Below are 26,456 nucleotides of genomic sequence, written 5' to 3' on the forward strand. Positions count from 1 at the left end.
TGTTCATCTTGTCCTTTATTTCACTTGTCCGTGGAGATAAATTGGCAAAAATATTGCTATGAGAGATATTACAGTTTACTGCCTATGTTTTCTTCCAAGATGTTTATGGTTTTATGACTTACATTTAAGTCTTTCATTTTTTTTTCTTTTTTTTTTTTTTTTTTTTTTCATTTTTCTGAAGCTGGAAACAGGGAGAGACAGTCAGACAGACTCCCGCATGCGCCCGACCGGGATCCACCCAGCACGCCCACCATGGGGCAAAGCTCTGCCCACCAGGGGGCGATGCTCTGCCCATCCTGGGGGTCGCCATGTTGCGACCAGAGCCACTCTAGTGCCTGAGGCAGAGGCCACAGAGCCATCCCCAGCTCCTGGGCCATCTTTGCTCCAATGGAGCCTTGGCTGCGGGAGGGGAAGAGAGAGACAGAGAGGAAGGCGTGGCGAAGGGGTGGAGAAGCAAATGGGCGCTTCTCCTGTGTGCCCTGGACGGGAATTGAACCTGGGTCCTCCGCACGCTAGGCCGACGCTCTACCGCTGAGCCAACCGGCCAGGGCCACATTTAAGTCTTTTATCCACTTTGAGTTTATTTTTGTGAATGGTGTAAGTTGGTGGTCTAGTTTCATTTTTTTCATGTACCTTTCCAATTTTACCAACACCATTTATTAAAGAAACGGTCTTAACTCCATTGTATGCTCTTACCTCCTTTGTCAAATATCAATTGACTATAAAGGCGTGGGTTTATTTCTGAGTTCTCTGTTCTGTTCCATTGATCTGTGTCCTGTTTTTATGCTGGTACCAAGCTGTTTTGATTACTATGACTTTGTAGTATAACCTGATATCAGGATGTGTGATACCTCCCATTTTATTCTTCATTTTCAAGATTGCTGAGGCTATTCGTGTGCTTTTTTGGTTCCATATAAATTTTTGGAATATTTGTTCTATATCTTTGAAGTATGCCATTGGTATTTTAATAGGAATTGCATTGAATCTATAGATTGCTTTGGTTCATATAGATATTTTTTTTTTTTTTTTTTTTTTTTTTTTTTTTTACAGAGAGAGAGTCAGAGAGAGGGATAGATAGGAACAGAGAGAGAGGAGAAGCATCAATTATCAGTTTTTCATTGCAACACCTTAGTTGTTCATTGATTGCTTTCTTATATGTGCCTTGACCGTGGGGCTACAGCAGACAAACCCCTTGCTCAAGCCAGCAACCTTGGGTCCAAGCTGGTGAGCTTTGCTCAAACCAGATGAGCCTGTGCTCAAGCTGGCGACCTTGGGGTCTTGAACCTGGGTCCTCTGCATCCCAGTCCAATGCTCTATCCACTGTGCCACCGCCTGGTCAGGCCATATAGATATTTTAATGATGTTTATTCTTCCTATCCATGAACATGGTATATGATTCCACTTGTTTGTATCTTCCTTGATTTCTTTTTTCAATGTCTTAGAATTTTCCGAGTACAAGTTTTTTACCTCCTAAGTTAAATTTACTCCTAGGTACTTTATTTTTTGTTGTTGTTGCAATAGTGAAGGGGATTGTTTCCTTAATTTCTCTTTTAGGCAGTTTATTGTTGGTGTATAAAAATGCCACTGGTTTCTGAATATTAACTTTATAGCCTGCCACCTTACCAAATTCCTTTATCAGGTCTTGTAGGGTTTTTTTGTTTTTTTTTTTGTTTGTTTGTTTTTTTACAAGACAGAATCAGAGAGAGGGATAGACAGGGATAGACAGACAGGAATGGAGAAAGATGAGAAGCATCAATCATCAGTTTTTCGTTGCACGTTGTGACACCTTAGTTGTTCATTGATTGCTTTCTCATATGTGCCTTGACCGCGGGCCTTTAGCAGACCAAGTAACCCCTTGCTCGAGCCAGCAACCTTGGGTCCAAGCTGGTGAGCTTTTGCTCAAACCAGATGAGCCCGCGCTCAAGCTGGTGACCTCGGGGTCTTGAAACTGGGTCTTTCCGAATTCCAGTCTGATGCTCTATCCACTGCGCCACCGCCTGGTCAGGCAGGTCTTATAGTTTTTTGACTGAGATTTTAGGGTGTTCTATGTACAGTATCATGGCATCAGCAAATAATGATAGTTTTACTTCTTTTCCAGTTTGGATCCTTTTATTTCCTCTTCTTGTCTGATTGCTGTGTCTAGGACTTCCAGAACTGTGTTAAATAAGAGTGGTAAAAGGGGGCACCCCTGCCTTATTCCTGATCTTAAGGGGATTGCTTTTCATTTTTGCCCATTTAAAGACTGCTAATATCCATGTGTTCAATATTTTTTCCTGTCTTCAATATTTGCAACTTTCTCTCAAATTTTTTAATTTTCTTCATTTCTTCTTTATTAAAAGAATGCTCTTTTTTTATCTTCTTTTTCTTAATTTATCAATTGTGTTTATGTGGTCTTATGTTCATTCTAATTTAGTCTTTATTTTAAAAATTTGTTAATAGATTTTTATTGATTGATTTTACAGAGAGAAGAGAGAGGAACAGGAAATGAGAAGTATCAATTCATAGTTGCTTCACTTTAGTAAACCCAGGGTTTCAAACCAGTTCTCTATTACTGCGCCACCACAGCCCAGGCTAAAATGATTTTTTAAATTTTGTATTTCTAATTATTTGGGGGGTTCTGACACCTCTTTTCTGAATAATTCTAAGTCTGACTTACATTCTCTTATTTCCCAAATAATATTCTGATGCCTTTAAGCATTTTGTGCAATAGTACATTAGCATGTTAACCTTTTCTTTTTTTTTTCTTTTTTCTTTATTTATTTATTCATTTTAGAGGAGAGAGAGAGAGAGAGAGAGAGAGAGAGAGAGAAGGGGGGAGGAGCAGGAAGCTTCAACTCCCATATGTGCCTTGACCGGGCAAGCCCAGGGTTTTGAACCGACAACCTCAGCATTCCAGGTCAACGCTTTATCCACTGCGCCACCACAGGTCAGGCGACCTTTTCTTTTTTTAGTGTTTTTTTCTGATATGATTTCACTGGCATGTTATTCTGCTTCTTATTCTCTCTCTTTTTCTCTTGTAGGTTTGTCTGGGATTTGAGTAGCACACTTCTCTGTTGTCCATCTATATAAATAAAAATGTAAATGTTTGTTTGTTCAAAATATTAAATCTCCGAAAGTTCTTCACTGATTACTTTGAAATTTTGACACAACGTTGCATTCAAATATGCTCATGTTTTTATGTTTTTATATACCTACTCTTATATAGATGTCACACTTATAACAGGTAAAAACATGCTTTTTTTGAAAAACAGCGCTATCTGTTGGACGTAAAAGCAACATATGCTACACTAAATATTGTACGATTCCATTTCAGTGTTATGGGATAAATATAAATCGCACATGGCTGAAGATATTTTCTGTCAAATACACAAAGAAAATTCAAATATAAACATGGATTTCACAGCAGAAATCTACAATGAAGCGTTGATAATGATTGAAGATTTGTGCTTAGAAATCACAAAGTTCTCAGCTGAACAATCAATTGGGAATGCCATCACCGAATCCATCTGCTGCTGTTTCGTTCAATGTGGAATTGCGTCATGAACAAAATTACAATGCAGGTGATCTTTTGTCGTATGTGCAATCAAATATTCCTAAGCTAACACTTGAGCAAAAAGGCATTTATGATTAAATAATGCAAACTGTCAATAACGGGGTTGGAGAAATCTTCTTAGATGTGTCAGGAGGAACTTGTAAAATGTTCCTAATTAGATTGATTCTGGCAGCAATTCGATCCCAAAATGACATAGCCTTAGCTCTTGAATCATCTGGAATAGCTGCGACATTGCTACCAGGTGGAAGAACTGCTCATTCTGCTTTGAAATTGCCATTGAACATGCAATTCATTGAAACTCCCATGTGCAACATTTCCAAAGCATCCGGCATGGCAAAAGTATTACAGAAATGCAGACTTATTGTTTGGAATGAATGCACAATGGCACAGAAAAAAATCACCCAAGGCTCTTGATCGATTATTGCAAGATTTGCATGGAAACATCAGACCATTTGGGAACGCATTAATATTGCTTGCAGGAGATTTCAGGCAAACATTACCTATAATTCCTTGATCGACACCAGCAGATGAAATAAATGCTTGCCTGAAATACTCTACTTTGTGGCGACACATAAAGATGTTAAAATTAACTACAAATATGCGTGTCCAGTTGCAAAGAATTGATCAGCTAAGATATTCTCACATCAATTGCTAGAAATTGGGAATGGAAACGGTTGATCTGACCTCAGGAAGAATTTCATTGCCTCATAACTTCTGCAAATTAGTGACATCAAAAGAAGACTTGGTTGAAAAAGTATTTCCCAATATTCAAACCAATTATAAGGATCACGTTTGGCTGAGGGAACAAGCTATTCTTGCGGCCAAGAACAAAGACGTCTACAAACTTAACAATATTATTCAGTCTAACATTCAAAGCGAGGCAGTCACATACTAGTCCATTGACACTGTTGTGGAAGCAGATGAAGTGGTTAATTATCCAACAGAATTTTTAGGCCCTGGCCGGTTGGCTCAGTGGTAGAGCATCGGCCTGGCGTGCAGGAGTCCTGGGTTCGATTCCTGGCCAGGGCACACAGGAGAAGCGCCCATCTGCTTCTCCACCCCTCCCCCTTTCCTTCCTCTCTGTCTCTCTCTTCCCCTCCCGCAGCCAAGGCTCCATTGGAGCAAAGTTGGCCCGGGTGCTGGGGATGGCTCTATGGCCTCTGCCTCAGGCGCTAGAATGGCTCTGGTTGCAACAGAGCAACGCCCCAGATGGGCAGAGCACCGCCCCCTGGTGGGCATGCCGGGTAGATCCCGGTTGGGCGCATGTGGGAGTCTGTCAGACTGCCTCCCTGTTTCCAACTTCAGAAAAATACAAAAAAAAAAATTATCCAACAGAATTTTTGAATTCACTCAATCTGCCAGGGATGCCACTGCACGTATTGCAATTGAAAATTGGTGTGCCAATTATTATGTTGTGAAATATCAGCCAGCCAAAGCTTTTCAATGGCACGTGACTTGCAGTAAAAAAATTTATGAGCAACGTCGTAGAAGCAACAATCTTGACAGGACCTTTCAAAGGTGAAGATGTCCTCATTCCTCCCATTCTTATGATTACAACGGATATGTCATTTCAATTTAAAAGATTGCAGTTTCCAATTCGATTGGCGTTTGCAATCACCATCAACCAAGCTCAGGGCCAATCTTTAGAATTGTGTGGTTTAGATCTAGACACGGATTGCTTCTCACATGGACAATTATATGTTGCGTGTTCTAGAGTCTGCAAACCAGACAATCTCTATACCTGCACAGACAATGGAACAACAAAAAATATTGTATACCCACAAACATTGTGAAATTAAACATAATAGAAACATGCGCTTTCTCTTTTCTTTCTTTTCCATTTAACCAGACTGAGCCACAGCAACACGTAGCTGGGTACAGCTAGTATTTATATGAAATTAGTTTTTCTACAAATTGGGAAGGAGGGTTGGTTTAATTGTCTTTTTTTTTTTTTTAAGCTTCACAGAGCTCCCTCTTTTACTGTTTTTGTACAGTGTTAAACGAGGATGGTTTGGTTTCTGAAATTTCCTGGCTCTATTTTCATGCTCCACTTTCATCTGGACTTTCTCTTTCCTTTTTTCTTGTTGTCCCTGCCCTGCTCAATTTTGATTCCATTTCAGCAGTTTGTTCCCAGTGTGGGACCCTGTTCTGGAAAGGAGCCATGGTGGGTTATTTTCTAGAGAATAGGGTCTAAACTGCTCTAGCCTTCAAAGACCTTTGTACTGTGATATCCTTATACTCACTTGCTTTTGGGGTTTTGCCCTTACCACTTCTAGTAAATGCCTATTGGCTAGTTTAGGATTTTCTTGTAAGGGCTGTCAAATGCCTCATTGTTCCCTTCTGCCTTTTTTTTTTTCTTATGTGGATGACAGTAGCTCCTTGCAGTTTGTTCTCCATCTGCTTGTTATTTCATGTTTAAGGAATAGCTGGTCACCTAGTTTTGTTGTAAATATTGTTCAAGGGTTTTGGGTTTTACTATCTAATTCTTATGTTTTTGTGGGGGAATTTGGGATGATCTAAATACTATGCCACCATAACTATTGCTGCTATCTTCCCAGAATCTTGCTATGTACTTTTATTTTCACTAAACGGTCTGATACTGTGGCTTCCTTTTTGGGTGCACTCTGTCCCTCAGATCACTTGTTGAGGGAAGTCAGCTGCCATGTAGGAAGGACACTCAGGCAGCCCTGTGAGAGGTCAACCTGGCAATGATCTGAGGACTCCAGCCAACATCCTATGAGGAACTGTGTCCTGCCAACAACCACATGAATGAGTTAGTAAGTCCATCTTTCCCAGTCCAGCCTGTAGATGACTGCAGGGCCAGCTTGACTGAAACCTCATTAGAGACTCTGAACCAGAACCAATCTGAGATTCCTAATCCTCAGAAGCTGTGAGACATTTGCTGCTTTAAGTGCTAAATTGTAGCATAATCTGTTACTGAGCAATGGAGAACAAATACATTTTTGAACAGACGATTTCATTTTGTAGGCCTATATGTTTTGCTCACTTCAATGATGTTTCTTCAACATTTATTATAGAACTTTCAAACATGCAGCAAAGTCATATGATTTTACAGTGAATACCCATATACCCTCTACCTAGATTCTATAAAAAATTTTCTGTGGCTTTGGCCCTGGCCGGTTGGCTCAGTGGTAGAGCGTCGGCCTGGCGTGCAGAAGTCCCGGGTTCGATTCCCGGCCAGGGCACACAGGAGAAGCGCCCATCTGCTTCTCCACCCCTCCCCCTCTCCTTCCTCTCTGTCTCTCTCTTCCCCTCCCGCAGCTGAGGCTCCATTGGAGCAAAGATGGCCCGGGCGCTGGGGATGGCTCCTTGGCCTCTGCCCCAGGCGCTGGAGTGGCTCTGGTCGCAACACAGCGACGCCCAGGAGGGGCAGAGCATCGCCCCCTGGTGGGCAGAGCGTCGCCCCTGATGGGCGTGCCGGGTGGATCCCGGTCGGGCGCAAGCGGGAGTCTGTCTGACTGTCTCTCCCCGTTTCCAGCTTCAGAAAAATAAAAAAAAAAAAAAAAAAAAAAAAAGAAAGAAAAAAAAAATTTTCTGTGGCTTTAATGGCATCATATATAGAACGTGTAGGAAAACATTACATTTGAAATATTTCAAAATATTTACCAAATTATGAACTCTATAGGGCCAGTGGCCACCACCATGGCCATGCAGGTTCTCACTGGATTCGGGTAGATGGTAAAGGAACTGTGGAGCCAGAAAATGGTGGGCCATTCCATTTATTAAAGTCTCGTAACGGCAGACAAGCAAACAGGCAGGGAAGACCACTTCCCTTTCCAGACTCACTGGACTCATAGGCCCCACCAGCCTCAGCACTCCCCAGCCAAATAGGCCTGGCCGAAATTTCAGGGCTTCCAAGCCCTTCAGCACTCTCTCTCTCTCTCTCTCTCTGTGTCTCTCTGGACTCTCCAGCAAAACAGGTCAGGCAGAATAGCAAACAATCACCCCTCCCCACAAGCACGTAGTCTGCAATTTGCAATCTGCCTCCCTGAGGGCAAGTACCACAGCCTTCCATAGACTATACACACATGGCACTGCCCCAATACAAGTGAACAAACCTAAGAACATCTGTTACAAACTTGTTTGCCCAACAAACTTCAAGATTGTCACTTTATTTTTAAATGTTAAAAAAAATTATTTACTGATTTTAGTGAGAAAGGAAGGGAAAGAGAGAAACAGGAACATCAATCTCTTCCTGTAAGTGCCCTGAATGGGGATTGAATCAGCAATCACTGCACTTTGGGATGAAGCACTAACTAACTGAGCTATCTGGCCAGGGTCAAGATTGTCACTTTTCAAGGCAAACGATTCCCCCTTTCAGTCTATTTTTATTTATTTATTTATTTATTTATTTATTTATTTATTTTCCAAGTGAGAGGAGGGGATATAGAGAGACAGAGTCCTTCATGTGTCCTGGTCAGGATCTACCTGGCAGCCCCCATCTGGGGCCATGCTCGCAACTGACCTATTTTTAGCACCAGAGGCAGAGGCTCCATGAGCCACCTCAGTGCCAGACTCATATGCTTGAATCAATTGAGCCATTGCTGTGGGAGGGGAGAAGGCGGGGGGGAGAAGGGAGAGGGTGGAGTGGAGAAGCAGATGGTCGCTTCTCCTGTGTGCCTTGACCGGGAATCTGACCCAGGACATCCACATGCCAGCTGACACTCTACCACTGAGCCAATCATCCAGGGCCAGACAGTTTGCTTATTTAAATATTCTTTCTTATTTTGAATTTAAATTTGTTTTACTTAATTTTTCATCTGTTGATCCTCCCATGGTGCCATGGAAAATAAATTCATTCCCTCTCCCATGTGATAGACATTTGACTATTTGGAGAAAACTGTTCTGACTTCTCTGAATCCCCTTTCCTCTGTAGTCCCTTCATTTCTTGCGCTTCGCCCGTTCTCTGGTTTCTGCTGTTTTTCAGCTGATTCCAGATAATGAGAAGCACTGGTTTAAGATTAGGAAGGGAGAAATCAGAATATTCACTATTTACACAGTCCCCCTCTTTATGCCCTGGGTGGAATCTCCAACAATGACTGCATCTGCTCCATGGTTCCATTACCAGCTTGACAGTCCTGCCATGGTTTCAGCTTCTACAGGGTGATCCTCTTCCCAGTAATACTACTTCCTCTCTGTTTCTCCAGCCTAGGTGTAGTAGAGTCTTTCTTCTGTTGATCATCTCTGGACTACCTAACAGTAGATACTGTTGGCTTCTAAACTCCATCAGCTGTGTAATTCATTTCCTGCATTAAATTCCCTGTTTCAAATACTTAGAGTGCTTTCTGTTTTCCTGATCAGATCCTGACTGATAAAAGGGTATCCCACATAATATTTTAAAGAGGATATGTCATAAAAGGGTACCTACAGTGTTTACAACAATCATCTGTGATTTCTTTCAGAGTCAGGAAATTATATTGCATGGATATGCTGTCTTATCTGTGCCCTGACACTCCAGTAACGCCTGGAGGTATATGAGAGACCCCGTTTCCAGAGAAGCTGTTTAAATTAGTTGATGAAAACTTACAATAATGATATTTTGGAAAACAACTTATTAATGAGTTGTAACTGTAGGAAAGGAAGTGGTCTTTGGAATGATATCCTGTAAATAAAATTAGAAGAAACTTGATAAGCAAGGAGAAATTAGGAAATTAAAGTCAGGCAGAGGACCAAAGAGCTGAATGTACAATAAAAATCTACCTTCAGCCTGACCAGGTGGTGGCACAGTGGATAGAGCGTCAGACTGGGATGCGGAGGACCCAGGTTCGAGACCCCGAGGTCGCCAGCTTGAGTGCGGGCTCATCTATCTGGTTTGAGCAGAAAGTTCACCAGCTTGAGCCCAAATTCGCTGGTTTGAGCAAGGGGTCACTCAGTCTGCTGTAGCCCCCCAGTCAAGGCACATATGAGAAGGCAATCAATAAACAACTAAAGTGCTGCAACGAAGAATTGATGCTTCTCGTCTCTCTCCCTTCCTGTCTGTCCCTCTCTCTGACTCTCTGTCTTTCTTCTGTTGGGTCAAGAAGAAGACACACACACACACACACACACACACACACACACACAAATCTATTATACCTTCAGTATGAAAAACAAAAAAGACCCAGTCATGAATGAAATGTAAACACCAGCAATACTATATGACTCATTGCTAATGTTTAAAAAACAACAGGGAAATCAAAGCATTGTCCATTAGTGTGCTTCTCATATGACATAGATTAAATATTCTATTTATTGTATTTTTTTAAAAACTCAACAGTATGTCACTGTTATTTTTATTCATCTCCATCTACACTGCAGGTGCTGAATACATAGTAGGAATTAGAGAAGAATGAGGATTAATACATGAATTTTAAAAAAATGTATCTGGAAATCACCATCATGCAACTATGATCTCAACATTCAATAAAATAGTGGAATAAATATTTAAAAAGAAAAAAATGTGTAAGCCTCTAAAGGATGAAGGATTCTGACTAATCAACAGCAATGATGAATTATAAATAGCAGACTCTGCCAGACTGGTGCGAGTGGTTTTCTGGGGGGTTTCTGGATTATGAATTCCAGGAACAAGAGAAGAAGAGAAGTATTAGATATTCTAGACTGGGCTATCAGGAAAGCATTTTGGTCTATCATGTTGTGAAATCTGAATTACGAAATTAATTTATAGTGATTTCCAGGTGAGAGTGATAACTGGAAATTTTCAAGGAAGGCTTAGAGGAACAAATGAGCAATGACTGGGAATTTTTAAAAAACCTTTTAAATTGTGAAATGTACATAGAAGTTTATATAATGAAAATGCACTGTTTAAAGAAAACTTGAGGCGCTGGCCAATTAGCTCAGTCAGTTAGAGTGTCATCCCGAAACACCAAAGTAGTGGATTTGATCCCCAGGCAGGGCACATACGGGAAGCAAACTATGAATGCACAACTAAGAACAACAAATGAATGTGTCTCTGTATGTGTGTGTGTGTGTGTGTGTGTGTGTGTGTGTGTGTCTCCTTCTTGTCTGTCTCTCAAAAATCAATCAATAATTTTTAAAAAATAAGAAAAATCGAAAGTAAATACTTAGTTCAAGAAGTAGAACATTGCCCATACCATAGAATCTATTCATTTTCCATCACAACTCCTTTCTACCTTTCCCACTCCCAGAGATAGCCATTATCCCGATTTTTATGACAATCATGTCCTTGCCTTTTCTTTTTACAGCATCACTGTACACGTATGAATTCCCCAACGGTAAAGTAGCTTTGCCTGTTTTGAACTTTATATACATGGAATCATACTGTACATAATATTTTGTATCTGTTTTTTGTATTCAATATTATTTTGTTGTTATATGTTGTGTGTGTCAATGGCTCATTCATTTTCATTGCTGTATGGTATTCCATCTTTGGTATATACCATAATTTACTTACTCTTAGTTGTATATTAGCTTTGCTGCAGTAAACAACCCTTCTGTCACACTGGCTTCAATAACATTTGCTTCTTGCTCTTGAGACTTTTATACTGTATAAACTTCAGTTCTTTTCCATGAGTTTTGTCATTTAAGGACACAGACTAAAGAAGCAAACTCTGTCTGGAACAGAGTATTTTACTTTTTTTTTTAAGCAAGAGGAGGGGAGATAGTGAGACAGATTTCCGCATGCACCCTGACTGGGACCCACCAGGCAACCCTGTCTGGGGCTGATACTCAAATCAACTGAGTTATGAGCATGCATTTTAAAAAAATCTTTTTCATTTATTGACTTTAATGAGAAAGGGAAGGAGAGAGAGAAAGAGAGAGAGAGAGAAAGAGAGAGAGACAGACAGACAGACAGGAACATTGATCTGTTCCTGTATGTGCCCTGACCAGAGATCGAACCAGCAACCTCTGTGCTTCAGGAGGATGCTCTAACCAACCAAGCTTTCTGGCCAGGGTTGAGACATGTATTTTTGTGACAGAGGTAGAAGCCATAGCTTTAACAGAGACTCATTAAAACTCTTATGGATGAGGCCCTGGCCAGTTGGCTCAGTGGTAGAGCGTCGGCCTGGCGTGCGGGGGACCCGGGTTCGATTCCCGGCCAGGGCACATAGGAGAAGCGCCTATTTGCTTCTCCACCCCCACCCCCTCCTTCCTCTCTGTCTCTCTCTTCCCCTCCCGCAGCCAAGGCTCCATTGGAGCAAAGATGGCCCGGGCACTGGGGATGGCTCCTTGGCCTCTGCCCCAGGCGCTAGAGTGGCTCTGATCGCGGCAGAGTGACCCCCCCCCCCAGGGGCAGAGCATCGCCCCCTGGTGGGCAGAACGTCGCCCCTGGTGGGCATGCCGGGTGGATCCCGGTCGGGCGCATGCGGGAGTCTGTCTGTCTCTCCCGTTTCCAGCTTCAGAAAAATACAAAAAAAAAAAAAAAAAAAAAAAAGAAACTCTTATGGATGATATATATATTAGGTCTGCTCTGCTCACATTCTATTGACCAAGACATGTCTCATGGCCAAGCCAAAAGTCAGTTCGATGGTATGTATACTTCTCCCATAGGAGACATGGAAGTTCACATGTTAGGGAGAGATGTATAGTTCTTTTCAGAGCAAAGGTGGTGCAATTTGCCACCACTATCAATGCTCCCATATTTGGTCATCACAGGGTTTTCTTGTGTATATATCCTGATGCAAATGTGTATGAATTTTTCCAGTAGTGGAATTGCTAGTTATGTGTGTTTTCAACTTTTTTTAGATGATGCAAACTGTTCTGCAAAATGGTTTCCTTGATTTATACACTAAGAGTGTATGACAGTTCTAAATGTGACACAGTCTCACTGACTTTAGGTATAATTTTTTAAAATTTTAGGTAATATAATTTGTTGAATAAGCGGTTGTAGCTTGATATGGCTTTAATTTGCATTTCCCCAAGCACTAATGAAATTAAATACTGTTTTGACTAGGAATTTTTAAGTGCCTGTTCAAATCTTTTGCCCATTTTTCTGTTGATGATGTGTCTTTTACTTACTGAGTTTTGGGAGTTCTTTATTCTATATATATATGTTCTTTGTCAGATATAGTATTACAAATATTCTCTCTTGCTCTTTTAAAAATATTTTTTAAACTTGTTGATTTTAGCAAGAGACAAGGGAGAAAGAGAGAGAGAAACATTGATATCTGTTCCTGTATATGCCCTGACCAGGGACGAAACCGGCAACCTCTGTGCTTCAGGATGATGCTCTAACCAACCAAACTATTCAGCCAGGGTTCCTCTCCTGCTCTTTTAGTTCCTTTTTCACTAGTAATGGTATCCTTTGATGAATGGAAGTTTTTAACTTTGATGGTGTCCGATATATCATTGCTTTCTTTCATAGTTAGTGCTTTTGTCTTGTTTAAGAAATATTTTTTTGCCTGACCTGTGGTGGACCAGTGGATAAAGCATCAACCTGGAATGCTGAGGTCGCCGGTTCAAAACCCTAGGCTTGCTGGGTCAAGGCACATACGAGAAGCAACTACTATGAATTGATGCTTCCCACTCCTCCCCTCTCCCTTTCTCTCTCTCTCTTCTCTCTAAAATCAGTAAGTAAAACATAAATAAATAAATAAAGAGAGAGAGAGAAAGAATTTTTTTTTTTTTTACTTCAAGGGTCTGAAGGTATTTCTTTTGTTATGTTCTTTTTGTTTTGCCACTCACACTTAGGTCTATAATACACCCGGAATTTACTTTTAAATATAGTATTATATCTGTATCTAATTTTACCAATTTCTGTATACAAAAACTTAATTGTTTGGCACCATTTACTGAAAAACTGCAGTGTGTCTACTATCATATATATAGTGTTGCTAAATCCAGTGCTGCTAAACTCTTCTGTTTATTGGATTTTTGTCTATCTCATGTCAAAAACAGTCTTAATTATAGTCTCTTTATAATAGATCTTGATGTTCCAAAAACCAACTCATTATTCTTTTTCAAAAGTATCTTGGCTCTTCTTGGCCTTTTGTATATCCATAAAAATGTTAAGCACGTAAGCCCTGGTAAAGTAGCTCAGTTAGTTAGAGTGTCGTCCCAATATGTCAAGGTTGCAGGTCCGATCCAATGAATGTATGTATGAATTAGTGGCACAGCAGATAGATGCTTCTCTCTCTCTCTCTCGCTCTCTCTCTCTCAAATCAACCAATAAGTAATTTTTAAAAAAATGTTAAGCGTATAAATTTCACAAAACTTTTAGAGTGTTGCTTGGGATTGTAGTGAATCTATAAATACTTTGGGGGGAATTGACATCGTTATGAAATTATGAATTCTAAAACATGAATTTGGTATACCTCTCCATTTATTTAGGTTTTCGTTAATAAGTCTCTATGAAGTTTTGCACCTCTATTTCCCATAGAGGTCTTACACATCTTTGTATCTAGAAGATTATATGGTACATGGAACGTGCTCCATAAATGTTTATTTAATAAATGAATAGGCAAATCTATAGAGACAAAAAATAGATTAGTAGTTGCAAGGGGCTAGAGGGGAAAAGAATGGTTGCAGGGTTTTTTTGGTGGAGTGATAAGAACATTTAGGATTTAGATACAGATGATGGTTGATACTTGTGAGTATACTTAAAACCTCTCAATTGTACACTATTAATGGGTAAATTTTATATGTGAATTATCTCAAAAAATTTTGCCTTTAATAGAATAAGTTATTAGCTCTGGCCAGTTGGCTCAGTGGATAGACCATCAACACGGTGAGCAGACGTCCTGGATCCGATCCCTAGACAGGGAACACATAAGAAGCGACCATCTACTTCTCTTCCCCCTCTCTCTCCCTTTTCTCTCTCTTCCTCTCTCACAGCCACTGGCTCGATTGGTTCCAGCATCGGCCCCAGGCACTGATGATAGCTTGCTTGATTTGATCATTGGCCCCAGACAGGGGTTGCCAGTGGATCTTGGTTGGGGCGCATGCAGGAGCCTGTCTCTCTGTCCGCCCTCCTCTCATTTAAAAAAGTAAATAAAATAAAATAAAATAAAAATTATTAATGCTACTCTCTTTTCTGAGTACACATAAACAGTCCTTAAGTAGAATAGAATTTTATGAATGCAGCTCATTTTATAAACCACACCCTAACCTTATAAATAGCTATTTCAGTTCCTCAGTAATCAAGGACTTGTGGGTAAGGTCTTGAGATGATACATGCATTTTTTTCCTTCTCATTAAGGTTTTTAGAGCAGTTTTAGGCTCACAGAAAAATTGAGCAAAAGGTATAGAGATTTCCCATGTACTCCCTGCTCCCTCACATCCAGAGCCTCCTCCATTAACAACACCCCCACCAGAGTGATATATTTGTTACACTTGGGGAACCTACATTGACACATCATAATCACCTTAAGTCCATAGCTTACATAGGGTTCACTCACAGTGTTGTACACTCTGTGGGTTAGGACAAATGTATAATGACATGTATCCATCATTATAGCATATGTAATTATCTTCCCTAAAAATTGTCTTTGCTTCACTAATTTATCCCTCCTTTTCCTTCCACCTTTGAATCCCTGCCAACCACTGGCAATTTTACTGTCTCCATAGTTTTGCCTTTTCCAGAATGTCATATAGCTAGAATCATACAGTATATAGCTTTTTCAGATTGGCTGCTATCACTTAGTAATGTGCATTTAAAGTTTCTGCATGTCTTTTCATGACTTAATAGCTTATTTCTTTTTTGTACTATTCACCTATTGAAGGATGTCTTGGTTGCTTACATACAGTGCAGGTTTTCGTGTGGACATAGTTTTCAGCCTCTTTGGGCAAATATTAAGGGGTGCAATTGCTGGATCATATGCTAAGAGCATGTTTAGTTTTGTAGGAAACTGCAAAACTGCCTTTCAAAGTTGCTATACATTTTGCATTCCCATTTCAATGAATGTTTCTTTTCTTCTACACCTTCACCACCATTTGGTGTTTTCAGTGTTCCAGATTTTAGCCCTTGTAATAGGTATATAGTGGTATCTCACTGTTTTTTTAATTTGCATTTCCCTGATGACATCTGATGTGAAACATCTTTTCACATACTAAATTGCTATCTGCATGTCTTCTTTGGTGTGTCAAGGTCTTTGGCCCATTTTGAAATCAGATTTTTTCCCCCTTTTTATTAGCGAGCGAGCGAGAGAGAGAGACATATAGGCAGACAGGGAGGGAGAGAGATGAGAAGGATCAACTCATAGTTGCGGCACCTTAGTTATTCACTGATTGCTTTCTCATATGTGCCTTGACCAAGGGGCTTTAGCCGAGCCAGTGACCCCTTGTTCAAGCCAGCAACCTTGGTCTCAAGCCAGCCACCATGGGGTCATGTCTATGATCCCACGCTCAAGCTAGTGAGCCTGTGCTCAAGCTAGTGACCTCGGGGTTTCAAACCTGGGTCCTCAGCATCCCAAGCTAACGCTCTATCTATGGCACCACCACCTGGTCAGGCAGATTGTTTGTTTTAATGTTGAGTTTTAAGAATTCTTTGTATATTTTGGCTTGCAGTCAGTCCTTTATTAGTTGTGTCTTTTCCAAATATTTTCTCCCAGTTCGTGGCTTATTGTGGGACAGTTGTGTTAGGCTTGCTCTCAGGTTTACCAGCTGCAAGCACTTTGCTTGATTAGTGTGTGAGCACGTGGCAGAGGCACGTGTGCATAGCCTATATAAGGCTACAGGTGCTTACCCTAGGCGGAGATTCTTCCAGATCACTCTCCCATCATCGTGAGGTGCAGTTGTCCTTGCTCCCTTACCCTTACTACAAATAGCAGATTTTCCTTTGTTTATTAGCTCTTTCACTTTTGTTGTTTATTTGCTTGCCTGTCCTTGTGAGCCTCCAATAAACAGCTATGGCCTGACGATTTCCGGCTCTACAGTTTCTCCACTGTCTGCCCAAATCCAATGTGGACCTGCCTGGCCTTGGCCACTGGCATTACACTTATCTTCTCATTCTCTTTTCATTGTTTTTCACAGATCAGAAGTTATTAATTTTAATGAAGTCCAGCTTATCAATTATTTCTTTCATGGATCATGGCTTTGGTGTTGTATCTAAAAAGTCATCACCTTCTCCAAGGTCATCTAGGTTTTATCCTATATGTTCTCCTATTTTCTCCTTTATAGTTTTGCATTTTACATTTAGGTCCGTGATCCATTTTGAGTTAATATTTGTGAAGAATGTATGGTCTGTGCCTAGATTCTTTTTTTTTTTTTTTTTTGCAAGTGCATATCCAGTTGTTTTAGCACCATTTGTTGAGATGTTATTATAGCTATATAACATTTTATATAGCTATATATATTTTTCTGCTACTGAGTACCAGTCCCTGCTTCCTCTTCCCTCTCAAATTTTAAAAAGATCACAGACGAAAGTAAAAGGAACAGCCTCCATGGAAACTGTTAACCGGAACGAGCTGGGTTCAGGGCAACTGATTGTATTCAGTCAATCAAAAGAGACAAACTGGACTAAGTATGGAAGAGTGTCTTTGATTCAGAAATACTGGTTCCCTGGAAGGCAGGGGAATCCTGTCCACAAAGCTGCCTTAACACTCTCCTAGTGCTGGCAGTTTTTATATGGTTCAGGAAAAAAGAAAAAGAAGTAAGAAGTCTATGCAGTTAGTCATGTAACAGTGTTCAGGAGGTAGAATGTTCAGCTGCAGAAACATCTCCTCGGCAAGTTCTTCTGATGCAGCACAGGCCTAATCAGCATGGCCCTATCTGACGTTCTTGGTAAACCTTTTTTTTTTTTGTATTTTTCTGAAGCTGGAAATGGGGAGGCAGTCAAACAGACTCCCGCATGCGCCCGACCAGGATCCACCTGGCATGCCCACCAGGGGGCGACGCTCTGCCCATCTGGGGCGCTGCTCTGCTGCAACCAGAGCCATTCTAGCGCCTGAGGCAGAGGCCATGGAGCCATCCTCAGCGCCCAGGCCAACTTTGCTCCAATGGAGCCTTGGCTGCGGAAGGAGAAGAGAGAGACAGAGAAGAAGGAGAGGGGGAGGGGTGGAGAAGCAGATGGGCGCTTCTCCTGTGTGCTCTGGCCGGGAATCGAACCCGGGACTCCTGCACGCCAGGCCGACGCTCTACCACTGAGCCATCTGGCCAGGGCCCTTGGTAAATCTTCAAATCAGCAGAGGTCAGGTGTCTCCCAGGAACAGCTGAGACCTGGTTCCTCTGGAACCATCTGCCTCTGGGAATTATCTGTGAAAAAAAAACCTCCCTGTTTTCTTAGGATACAAAGTAAGGATTTAAACCTGACCAGGTGGTGGCACAGTAGATAGAGCATCAGACTGGGATGCAGATGCCCCGGGTTCGAGGCCCCAAGATCGCCGGCTTAAGTGTGGGCTCATCTGGTTTGAGCACAGATCACCAGCTTGAACAACCCAAGTTACTGGTTTGAGCAAGGGGTCACTTGGTCTGCTGTAGCCCTCCAGTCAAGGCACATATGAGAAAGCAATCAATGAACTAAGGTTTTGCAACAAAGACTTGATGCTTCTCATCTTTCTCCCTTCCTGTTTGTTCCTCTCTCTGTCAGTCACACACACACACACACACACAAAAGATTTAAGATTGGTGAACTAAGTTTTTTTGTTTTTTTTTTACAGAGACAGAGAGAGAGTCAGAGAGAGGGATAGACAGGGACAGACAGACAGGAACGGAAAGAAATGAGAAGCATCAATCATTAGTTTTTCGTTGCGCATTGTGACACCTTAGTTGTTCATAGATTGCTTTCTCATATATGCCTTGACCGTGGGGCTTCAGCAGACCGAGTAACCCCTTGCTCGAGCCAGCAATCTTGGGTCCAAGCTGGTGAGCTTTTGCTCAAACCAGATGAGCCCGCACTCAAGCTGGCAACCTCAGGGTCTCGAACCTGGGTCCTCGGCATCCTGGTCCTATCCACTGCGCCACCACCTGGTCAGGCAGATTGGTGAACTAAGTTTTAATTACTGTATTTCCCCATGTATAAGACATACCCATTTTTTAAAAATTTGGGGTCTAAAAATTGGGTGTGTCTTATACAGTGGTTGTGGCATTTCCAATGCCATAGATGGAACTGAGGATGAGGCAATATATGAAGACAGTGATTCATCATCAGACACAGATGAGGACAAGCTAATGAATTTTATGATGAATAAAATTTGAGTTCAATAACTTTATGTAATACATTTTTTGTTCAAATTTTGGACCCCCAAATTAATGTACGTCTTATACATGGGGAAATACAGTAATTTCTAGGCCTTAACTTTTCACAGAAAATCCTATAGCTAGGCTTTTACAAACAACTTTTGTGATTTAAACTCCCCTAATTTTCAGGTCTTTCCCCAATGTAAGCTTTCCCTGACATTCCTGCAAAGGTAAACTTTTTGCTACATTTCAAAGTTTAAGGCTAGAAAGCCATTAAGAGAGACTAGCAAGCCGGTTAACTATTTCCTAACCCTTACATATCTCCTACTCATTACAACTAAAAGGCTACTTATTACTGAAGCCAAATTTCTCACTTTTGGGCTCCCTTATCAAAACTGGTATGACCATTTGAAAGGTCAACTTAATAATAATGTAAGAGATATAAAAATGTTTGAACTCGTTGATTTGTAATTCCATTGGATAAAAAAACAGTTCTAAGAATTTAAATGTAAACGCATACACAGATGTTCACCACAGCATTACTTTTAACTGTGAAAAAATTTGGAAATAGCCTAGCTTTTATGGGAATACTTCAACAAATTACGGTAAGTCTAAATGATGCATGCTTTTGAAACATTTTGATAATGTGGAAAAATGCTCAAACTATATGATGTTTTAGAAAGCAATAGTCAAAATTACAATCAATTTGGTTTTTTAAAATCTATATTGGAACAAGGTGGGAAGAAAATGCACTCAAACATTATCAGTGGTCATCTCTGAATTGTGGAATTATGGCTGAGTTTTTTTAAAGCTCTTCATACAATTTTTCTATAATGAAAATACATAGTAATACTTTCTTTTTTTAAGTGAGAGGAGGGGAGATTGACAGATTCCCACATGCACCCTGACTGGGATACACTCAGCAATTTCCTTCTTGGGCTGATATTCAATCAACAGAGCTATTTTTAGCACCTGAGGGCAAAGATACTTAGACCAACTGAGCCATCCTCAGCACCCGGGGCTGACACTTGAACCAATTGAGCCACTGGCTATGAGACAGGTAGAGGGATAGAGGGGGATAGAAGCAGATGATGGCTTCTTTTGTGTGCCCTGACTAGGAATTGAACCTGGGATGTCCATACGCTGGGCCAATGCTCTATCCGCTGAGCCAACTGGTCAGGGCCATAGTAAGACTTTTTAAATCTGAGTGTGTACTGGAAAAAAATCATGTCTCTTGTTAGGTAAATAATGTTAAAGCCAGGAAGAAATGGTATACAATCAAGTATGTATTCTTGGTTCCCCATCTCACCACATTCTAAGAAGAAATCCTTAAGTAATTGTATAATAAGTTCCGGAGAGACCTCAGGATTGGAACAGCTGTTATCTTCTACAACTAGGATAATGTTTATCTATTATGGCTGATTTGCTAATGTTTTTTCAGGCTGGTAAGCTTGATTTGTCTGGGTTGATAGCACTTAGGTAGTTTCTTGAGCGACAGTGATATAGTCTTACAGGTTTTCTAAAGTGATTTATCTGAGGAAAAGAGGATTGTGCCTTACAGGTGGTGGTACAATGGATAGAGCGTGAGCTGGGAACACTGAGGTCCCCTGGCTTGAGCACGGGACCATCGACATGATCCTAAGGTCTCTGGCTTCAGCCCAAGGTCACTGGCTTGAGAAAGGGGTTACTGGTTTGGCTTGAGCCCCCCAGTCAAGGCACATATGAGAAGCAATCAATGAACAACTAAAATGATGCAACTACAAGTTGATGCTTTTCATCTCTCTCCCTGCCTGCCTGTCTCTCTCTCTCAAATCAATTTACAATTTTTTTTAATAAAAAAGAAAGAGAGGATTGAAAACTCCTACTCACCTTTCAAGTCCAGTCCAGATATTCTGTCCTTCAGGAAAACTGTGATGCCCACACCACCACTACCATCCTAGACTGGGTTAGGTGTATCATTTAGCTCTTCATACTCAGTTTGGAGCTGGTAGAGTGGGGCTGGTGTGTGTGTGACTGGAGGATCTGTGCCTACAAATGTCTGGGGCAGGAGCTGGATAAAACTGGAAGCAGTTCATGTAAGAATGTGATTTTGTGTAAGAAAGGTATAGATCCAAATTGACTGGAGTTAACAAAAGAGAAGTGGGAGTTAGAATAAGTTTCTTGAATGAGTGAGAATTTGAAAAGAACTTGGAAATCAGACTAAGTATAAAATGAAACTTACTGGTCTGAGTTAACAAAGTCACTTCTGGAGCCTTTCTTATTCTTAGGAGGTATGTAGCAATTCATCAAAATCTTGGCCCACTGAGAGTTAAATATTTTCATTGTGTGTATGCAATTGAATCCTAGAATTTTTCAAAAATCCTGAAAGTATGCCATTTAATTCCAGTGACTTTTTCCCAGGTATCTTACTATTAAAAATGTCAAATATGCACAGAAATTATTTTACAGTTTTCTGGAGATTTGTCTAGGTTGTTGCATGCATCAATAGTTCCCTCTTGCTGAGTAGTATTTCATGGTATTAATCTACCACAGTTTGCTTAACCATTCACTGTAGAAAAACATCTGGGTTGTTTTCAGTTTTTTACTATTATGAATAAAGCTGCTATAAATATTTGAGTACAGATTTTTCTGTGAACCTAAAGAAATAAGTCTTTATTTTTCTGGGATAAATGCCTACATGTGCAAACTACTGGGTTGCATGATTGTGATAGGTTTAGTTTTTTTCTTTTTCTTTTCTTTTTAGAAACTGCCAGGTTGTTTTCCACAGTGGCTGTACCATTTGCATTTCCAAGAGCAATGTATGAGTAATCTAGTTTCTCCAAATCCTCAGTGACATTTGGTACTGTCTGTATTTTTTTTCCTTTTTAATGAATTTATTGGGATGATACTGGTTAACAAAATTATACAGGTTTCAGGTGCACAATTCTACAGCATATCATTTGTACACTGTATTGTGTGCTCACCAGCCCAAGTCAAGTCTTCATCCACCTGACAGGGGCCGTCAAACTTTTTATAAAAACCGCAGTGCTGGTCAACCTGGTCCCTACCATGCAACCAAACAGCGCTGCGATTGGCCCATCATGAAAGCTGGAACGCCCACTAGTGGGCGGTAGGGATCAGGTCTACCAGCACTGCAAAAGTGGGCGGTTTTTATAAAAAAGTTTGACGACCCCTGCCTGCTCCCCCCATCTCCTGCAATCAGCACACTGTTGTTTAGGTATTGTCTGTACTATTTATTTTAGCATTGTGAGTGCAGTGAGGTGGTATCTCATTGTGATTTTAGTTTGCATTTCCCTAATGGTTAATGATGTTGAACATCTTCATGATCTTGACATCTGTTTATCTTTTTCTTTAATTTTTAAAAATTTTTCTGAAGTGAGAAGCAAGGAGGTGGGGAGGCAGACTCCCACATGCACCTGACTAGGATCCACCCAGCGTGTCCACCAGGGGGTGATGCTCTGCCCATCTGGGGCACTGCTCTGTTGCAGCTGGAGCCATTCTGGCAGCTGAGGCGGAGGCCATGGAGCCATCCTCAGTGCCCAGGCCAACTTTGCTCCAGTGGAGCCTTGGATGCGGGAGGGGAAGAGAGAGACAGAGAGGAAGGAGAGGGGGAACTGTGGAGAAGCAGATGGACACTTTTCCTGTGTGCCATGGCTGTTAATTGCACCTGGAACTTCCACATGCTGAGTCGATGCTCTACCACTGAGCCAGCTGGCCAGGGCCCGACATCTGTTTATCTTTGTTGAAATGTATCTTCATGTCTTTTGTCCCTGGATTGTTTGCTGTTTGAATAGTTTTCTTTTTACTTTTGAGTTTGTTGTTTAATGTACAAAGAATTAGCATCAATTATTTGTCTGCTAGATGGCTGTGATGATCCATTCAAAGAAGATTGCTTAGTCTATCATGATGAAATCTATAACCTTTGCATACTGATGTGAACACTGGTGGCACTTATTGAGTCCATATTTCCAGATCAGATTGTGCTGGTTTGAGCACAGGTGGCAAGAGTGAGAACCTTGGCTAAATTTTCCCAAGCGGCCCCAGTAGAACTGTTGGTGACCTACCTTGCTTTCATGGGTAAGTAGAGACAAAATGCTGCTGTTGAATTTTGAGAGTTTTTAATGTGTTTTAGATATTTGCTTTTTTGTCATATATGTGGTTTACAAACATTTTCCTCTAGTCTATAGCTTGTCTTATCTTTTCTTTAAATAAATAAATAAATAAATAAATAAATAAATAAATAAATAAATTTCTTTTCCAAGCGAGAGGAGGGGAGATAGACTCCCACATGCACACCGACCAGGATTCACCAGGCAGCCCCCCCCCAACCCCAAACCCCTGCATCCACCCCATCTGGGGCAATGCTCACAACCAAGCTATTTTTAGCACCTGAGGTGGAAGCTCCAAAGAGCCATCCTCAGCACCTCAGCACTGGAACCAATCGAGCTATGGCTATGGGAGGGAAAAGAAGATAGATAGAGAGAAGGGGGAGGGAGAAGGGTGGAGAAGCAGATGGTAGCTTCTCCTGTGTGCCCTGACCCAGGATTGAACCTGGTGCATTCACACTTCCAGTGAACACCTTACCACTGACTGAGCTGACAGGCCAAGGCCTGTAGTTTGTCTTTTTATCCTTTTAACAGGCTTTTAAAAGAGCAAATGTTTTTCATTTGATGCAGTAAAATTTATCAGTTTATTTTTTTGGATAATTCTTTTGGTTTCAAGTAAAAAAACTCTTTGCCTAGTTTTATATTTCAAAGGTTTTCTGCTACATTTTCCCTAAAAGTGTTATGATTTTACAATTTACATTTAACTCCATGATCCACTTTGAGATTAATTCTGCACATGGTGTGAGACTCACATCGAGGTTCATTGTTCTGCCCAGAAATGCCCAGTCCCATTCGTTAAAAAGGCTGCTTTTCCCATTGATTTGCTTTTGCAATTCAATTGGCCTTTGAGACCTTGGATTAGGCAATGACTACCTAGATATCACATCAAAGCACAGATAACAAAGAAAAAATATATATGAAGTGTACTTTATTAAAATTAAAAACTTTTGGACTTTGTAGGACAAAATGTTAGATTTATACCTAAGTATTTTTCTTTCTCTTTGAGTGATTTAAATGGTATTGTATTTTAATTTTGGCATCTATTTGTTCATTGCTAGTATATAAAAACTTAGTAATTGAGGCTGACCTGTGGTGGTGCAGTGGATAGAGCATCCAGCTAGAACAGGGGTTCCCAAACTACGGCCCGTGGGCTGCATGCGGCCCCCTGAAGCCATTTATCCGGCCCCCGCCACACTTCCAGAAGAGGCACCTCTTTCATTGGTGGTCAGTGAGAGGAACACAGTTCCCATTGAAATACTGGTCAGTTTGTTGATTTAAATTTACTTGTTCTTTATTTTCAATATTGTATTTGTTCCCATTTTGTTTTTTTACTTTAAAATAAGATATGTGCAGTGTGCATAGGGATTTGTTCATAGTTTTTTTTATAGTCCAGCCCTCTAACGGTCTGAGGGACAGTGAACTGGCCCCCTGTGTAAAAAGTTTGGGGACCCCTGAGAACATTGAGGTCGCTGTTTTGAAGCCCTAGGCTTGCCTGGTCAAGGCACATATGGGAGTTGATGCTTCCTGTTCCTCTCCATTTCTCTCTCTCCTCCTCTCTAAAATAAATAAATAAAATCTTTAAAAAAGATTACTAATTGATTTTTTTTTTTTTTTTGTATTTTTCTGAAGCTGGAAACGGGGAAAGACAGTCAGAAAGACTCCCGCATGTGCCCTACCGGGATCCACCCGGCACGCCCACCAGGGGCGACGCTCTGCCCACCAGGGGGCGATGCTCTGCCCCTCCAGGGCGTCGCTCCGCTGCGACCAGAGCCACTCTAGCACCTGGGGCAGAGGCCAAGGAGCCATCCCCAGCGCCCGGGCCATCTTTGCTCCAATGGAGCCTTGGCTGCAGGAGGGGAAGAGAGAGACAGAGAGGAAGGGGGGGGGTGGAGAAGCAAATGGGCGCTTCTCCTATGTGCCCTGGCAGGGAATCGAACCCGGGTCCCCTGCACGCCAGGCCGACGCTCTACTGCTGAGCCAACCGGCCAGGGCCTACTAATTGATTTTTGTATGGTTATCTTGTATCCTAAAAAAATCTTGCTGACCTCACATATTAGTTTTTAGATTTTTTTTTTGGTAGAATCTTTGGTTTCTGTGTAGACATTCATGTCACCTGCAAATGGAACAGTTTTATTTCTTCATTTCTGTCTGAATAGCTTTTATTTCCTTGACTTGCCTTATTGCACTTCTCAAACTTCCAGCACTCTGTTTTCTTAACTATTACTTCTACATATACTTAGAACATCAGACAGTGATTACCTTAGTCCATTTGGCCTGCTATAACAACAACAAAAACCATAGAATGGGTAGCTTATAAATAACAAAAATTTATTTCTCACCCTTCTGGAGGCGGATAGTCCAAGGTCAGTGTGCAAGCATGGGCGGGTTCTGTTGAAGACCCTCTTCTGGGTTGCAAAATGCCAACTTCTCGCTGTGTCCTCATGTGCTAGAAGGGGATACAGAACCCTATGGGGTCTCTTTAATACAAGCACTACTCACCTTTTTTTCTTAAGTGAGAAGTAGGGAAGCAGAAAGACAGACTCCCTGCATGCATCCCGACTGGGATCCACCCAGCAAGCCCCCTACCAGGGGGGTGTTTTGTCCATCTGGGGTTGTTGCTCCTTTGCTCAGCAACCAAGCTATTTTAGCACCTGAGACAAAGCCATGGAGCCATCCTGAGCATCCAGGGCCAACTTGCTCCAACCGAGCCATGGCTGTGGGAGAAGAAGAAGAGGAGGAGGAGGAGGAGGAGGGGGAGGAAGAAAAAGAAGGAGGGGGAGGGTGAAAGGAAGAAGAAAGAGAGAGAGAGAGAGAGAGAAGCAAAAGGGGAGGGGTGGAGAAGAAGAGGGACGCTTCTCCTATGTGCCCTGACTGGGAATCAAACCTGGGATATCCACACACCAGGCTGACGCTCTACCACTGAACCAACCAAGGTTGTATTTTTCAATTACAGTTTACATTCAATATTATTTTGTACAGTATAGTGGTTAGGCAATCATATACTTTACAAAATGACTCCCCAATATTTCAAGTACTCCCCTGGCATTATACATAGTTATTACAATGTTATTGACCATATTCCCTATGCTGTACTTTACTTCCCTGTGTATATTTTGTAACTGCTAATTTGTACTTCTTTTTTTAGTGCATATGAGAGAGACAGAAACGGAGACAGAGAGAGATAGAAAGGGAGAGAGATGAGAAGCATCAACCTCATAGTTGTGACACTATAGTTGTTCATTGATTGCTTTCTCGTATGTGTTTTGATCAGAGGGCTCCAGTTGAGCCAGTGACCCCTTGCTCAAGCCAGTGACCTTGGGCTTCAAGCCAGCAACCTTTGGACTCAAGCCAGTGACCATGGAGTCATGTTTATGACCCCACCTCAAGCCAGCAACTCCATGCTCAAGCTAGTGAGCCTGTGCTCAAGCCAGATGAGTTTGTGCTCAAGCCAATAACCTTGGGATTTCAAAAGTGGGTCCTCAGCATCCCAGGTTGACACTATCCACTGTGCCACCACCTGGTCAGGCCAATTTGTACTTCTTAATGCCTTCATTTTTTTCACCCAGCCCCACAATCCTTCATGGTTTCTGATAAGAAATTCACTGTAATTCAAATTGTTTTCCCTGAATAGGTAATGTATCATCTCTGATAATCTTAGTGTTGGCTTCTATTGATTGTCCTTTTTTACTCCAGTTGAGATCTTG

The 26,456-nt window shown here is 41.3% G+C and overlaps 1 protein-coding gene across 1 annotated transcript; it reads right to left on the reverse strand.

The window, feature by feature from the left end:
* Positions 1–22,539: 22,539 nt before the first annotated feature.
* On the reverse strand, positions 22,540–25,195 carry LOC136377097 (small ribosomal subunit protein uS14-like). Its single transcript, XM_066343631.1, has 2 exons — positions 25,092–25,195; positions 22,540–22,744 (listed from the first exon to the last, which is right to left on the reverse strand). Exons 1-2 carry the CDS (start codon positions 25,193–25,195, stop codon positions 22,540–22,542), a joined length of 309 nt encoding a protein of 102 aa, XP_066199728.1.
* Positions 25,196–26,456: the final 1,261 nt, after the last annotated feature.

Source organism: Saccopteryx leptura, chromosome 6, assembly GCF_036850995.1.
Source record: "Saccopteryx leptura isolate mSacLep1 chromosome 6, mSacLep1_pri_phased_curated, whole genome shotgun sequence".
In the NCBI taxonomy this organism is placed as follows: Eukaryota; Metazoa; Chordata; class Mammalia; order Chiroptera; family Emballonuridae; genus Saccopteryx; species Saccopteryx leptura.